General features: G+C 42.5%; 1 protein-coding gene across 2 annotated transcripts in view; it reads left to right on the top strand.

Annotated features, from left to right (window-relative positions):
* Nucleotides 1-797: 797 nt before the first annotated feature.
* Nucleotides 798-3608, top strand: part of mthfs (5,10-methenyltetrahydrofolate synthetase (5-formyltetrahydrofolate cyclo-ligase)) — a 51680-nt gene continuing 48869 nt past the window's right edge. For both annotated transcript variants that reach the window (XM_077591959.1, XM_077591970.1), the window contains exons 1-2: nucleotides 798-1035; nucleotides 2635-2899. In XM_077591959.1, coding sequence (XP_077448085.1) covers nucleotides 925-1035; nucleotides 2635-2899 — 376 coding nt within the window. In that variant the 5' untranslated portion in view covers nucleotides 798-924. The remainder of the gene's footprint in view (nucleotides 1036-2634; nucleotides 2900-3608) is intronic.

The following is a 3608-nucleotide window of genomic DNA, read 5'->3' as shown; positions in this document are numbered from 1 at the left end:
TCCCGCTTCTGCCTAACACCCAATCGCTGGTGGCCTGTAGGATCCACCCTCACTGAGACCAGAGGTTGATTTAATACAGTTTGGGGAATGACTAAGCACATTCTTTTTCTTCACAATAAAGTAACTTTGCATTAATGTAAAGATAAACCCTAAATGTAAAGATCATAGATTGATGATTTTACATCCCAGGCACTGAGGCTAGTTATATGCACATCTAGGTCTTTATTGCATTAATAATTCATGTAGAACGAGATATACACTTTTTAAAATGTAGTTCTTTTTTTCCAAAAGAAGATATAACATTGTTGTTGTTTTTTTAAAGGTTTCGCGATAGAACAAGACAAAACGACTGCCCCGTTACATGTGGTGGAATGAAACTTATTCAATTGTTTAAAACTACTGTTAAGAACACTTACATAAAAATTCAGTCATAGCCATATATATATATATATATATATATATATATATATATATATATATATATATATATATATATATATATATATATATACATACATACATATATATATATATATATATATACATATATATATATATATATATATATATATATATATATATATATATATATATATATAAATATATATATATATATATATATAGTTATATAAATATATATATATATATATATATATATATAGTCTACAATTGGAAACAGGAAAACATAATCTACAATTATGTTATATTTATGGACTAGAAAAAATGCCTTCTAGAGACGACGTTCGCTTGCGTTGGCCCACAACGCGCTTTCGACATCTAGTCATCTATGAGATATCTACGGTCCACTTTCCAATTCCCCTTATCACTTGTTGACAGTTAATATTTAATGAGACAAAAACGCTTTCTGTTGCAGATAAGTTAGGCATATACAAAGAGCACCGTTTTTGTTTTTAAAACGAAATAATGGCCGCCCCGCGAGCAGCTAAACAAACGCTTAGAAAAGAAATAAAGCGCCGGCTCGCACTATTAAGTGAACAGGAGAAAAACCGACAGTCAGTAATTGTTTGCCAAAAGGTAAGTGAATGTCATCCTCCACTAATACTTTTCAAACTGGTTCTATAACAGGGGTAGGGAACCTATGGCTCGGGAGCCACATGTGGCTCTTTTGATGGGTGCATCTGGCTCTTCGCTAACCTGTGAGCTAAAATATGGAAATCGCTGGTGATAGAACTGAGATATTATATTTAGAACTGCTTTAATCTTCTTTTTTTTGCAGTAGACTTCTGGAATGCATCCTCTCATTGATTAGCAACAGCATAAGAAACTTTTAAAAAATATTCATTTTTTTCCACTTTAAAAGTGGTGAAATTACAAAAAAAAATTGAAAAGGCACTCGTTTACATGTATGTATTCTGACACTTAAATTCGTAGTATGGCTCACAAGGAATAACATTGGAAAATATTAATTGTTTGTGGCTCTCTTCGTCAAAAAGGTTCCCGACCCCTGTTCTATAAGGTAAGGCGAATACTAATGGGAAACAGTATACCTTTAAAATTGAGTAATTGTTCAAGATATCTCATTTTAAAATTCCCACATATATATGTGTGTGTGTGTGTGTGTGTGTGTGTGTGTGTGTGCGTGCGTGCGTGCGTGCGTGCGTGCGTGCGTGCGTGCGTGCGTGCGTGCGTGCGTGCGTGCGTGCGTGCGTGCGTGCGTGCGTGCGTGCGTGCGTGCGTGCGTGCGTGCGTGCGTGCGTGCGTGCGTGCGTGCGTGCGTGCGTGCGTGCGTGCGTGCGTGCGTGCGTGCGTGCGTGCGTGCGTGCGTGCGTGCGTGCGTGCGTGCGTGCGTGCGTGCGTGCGTGCGTGCGTGCGTGCGTGCGTGCGTGCGTGCGTGCGTGCGTGCGTGCGTGCGTGCGTGCGTGCGTGCGTGCGTGCGTGCGTGCGTGCGTGCGTGCGTGCGTGCGTGCGTGCGTGCGTGCGTGCGTGCGTGCGTGCGTGCGTGCGTGCGTGCGTGCGTGCGTGCGTGCGTGCGTGCGTGCGTGCGTGCGTGCGTGCGTGCGTGCGTGCGTGCGTGCGTGCGTGCGTGCGTGCGTGCGTGCGTGCGTGCGTGCGTGCGTGCGTGCGTGCGTGCGTGCGTGCGTGCGTGCGTGCGTGCGTGCGTGCGTGCGTGCGTGCGTGCGTGCGTGCGTGCGTGCGTGCGTGCGTGCGTGCGTGCGTGCGTGCGTGCGTGCGTGCGTGCGTGCGTGCGTGCGTGCGTGCGTGCGTGCGTGCGTGCGTGCGTGCGTGCGTGCGTGCGTGCGTGCGTGCGTGCGTGCGTGCGTGCGTGCGTGCGTGCGTGCGTGCGTGCGTGCGTGCGTGCGTGCGTGCGTGCGTGCGTGCGTGCGTGCGTGCGTGCGTGCGTGCGTGCGTGCGTGCGTGCGTGCGTGCGTGCGTGCGTGCGCGCGCGTGCGTATTTTTATTTTTAATTTTTTATTTTTTTTCCTAATTAGTTATTATACCGCATACAGGTGTCTCTGGTCGCACCGCTTGCCTTTAGTGGCTGATTATTTGCATTATTTTCACAATTCACAACCGAATGAACATCCACCGAGATCGGTGATTACATCATTTTTTTCCAGGATTCACTGCTACCCTTTCATTCTCTAATTGCCCTTCGTTGTCTCTTTCTTTCAGCTCATCAGACATCCGAAGTATGTGGCTGCTAAACGTATTGCTGTGTTCCTCAGCATGAATGATGAAGTTTGTACCGAGGAAATCATGAAAAATATATTTAAAGTAGGTAAAAGCTGCTTCGTCCCCAGATATGAGCAGAACAGCAACCACATGGACATGCTAAAACTCAATAGTATGGAGGACATGGCCACACTACCCAAAACATCTTGGAATATCCTACAGCCTGCTAAAGATGATAAGAGCAGAGAAGATGCGTTTTCTGCAGGTAGACTGTTGGCTAATCAGTGTGCTTTTTTCATTTTAAATTTTGGTTTTTAAGATAGCAAATGAAATTATAAATTTGTCAATGAAATTATACATTTGTCAATTAAATAATCAATGCTTCACAGTTTAGAGGTCGACCGATATGGGATTTTTAAAGACAGAGACTAATATCTAAAGCCGATATACTTAATTTATTCTTACAAAACAGACTTGGTGATCAAAGGAACTTTAAAAAAATAGCTTGATACCAATGGAATTGCTACTAATTGTAGTGGATGTGTTTACAAAATCTTGTGCAGCCAAAGTTATAAACAAAAAGCATGTTACTAAGTGATTATGACCTACTATTTAAAAAGCGCTCATTTGACAATTTCAAGTTTTTTAAATTCTACCCCCATATTAAACAAATCAAACAGCAACCTCTGAAAAATGATAACAGTGAAACATTTTATTTCAAACATCTAGACATCATGTATCATTGACGAACATATCACTGATCATAACAGAATCAAAGATACCACTACATGAAATTAAATACAGTATGGTACTTAATTTCCACTGCTGGCACTGAATTTAAGTTTATAGCTTTGGAAGAAACTGGGCTACATTGCAATAATTTTGTGTAGCGTTTAATTGCGACGATACCATTAGCTAATGCTACCATTGGAAAGTGCATACAACTGTTCACTATGCCGTGGTAATTAGGCAGT

Source organism: Stigmatopora argus, chromosome 2 (genome assembly GCF_051989625.1).
Source record: "Stigmatopora argus isolate UIUO_Sarg chromosome 2, RoL_Sarg_1.0, whole genome shotgun sequence".
In the NCBI taxonomy this organism is placed as follows: Eukaryota; Metazoa; Chordata; class Actinopteri; order Syngnathiformes; family Syngnathidae; genus Stigmatopora; species Stigmatopora argus.
Note: the sequence above shows the minus strand (reverse complement) of the source record. Positions and strands in the feature narration are given on the sequence as shown.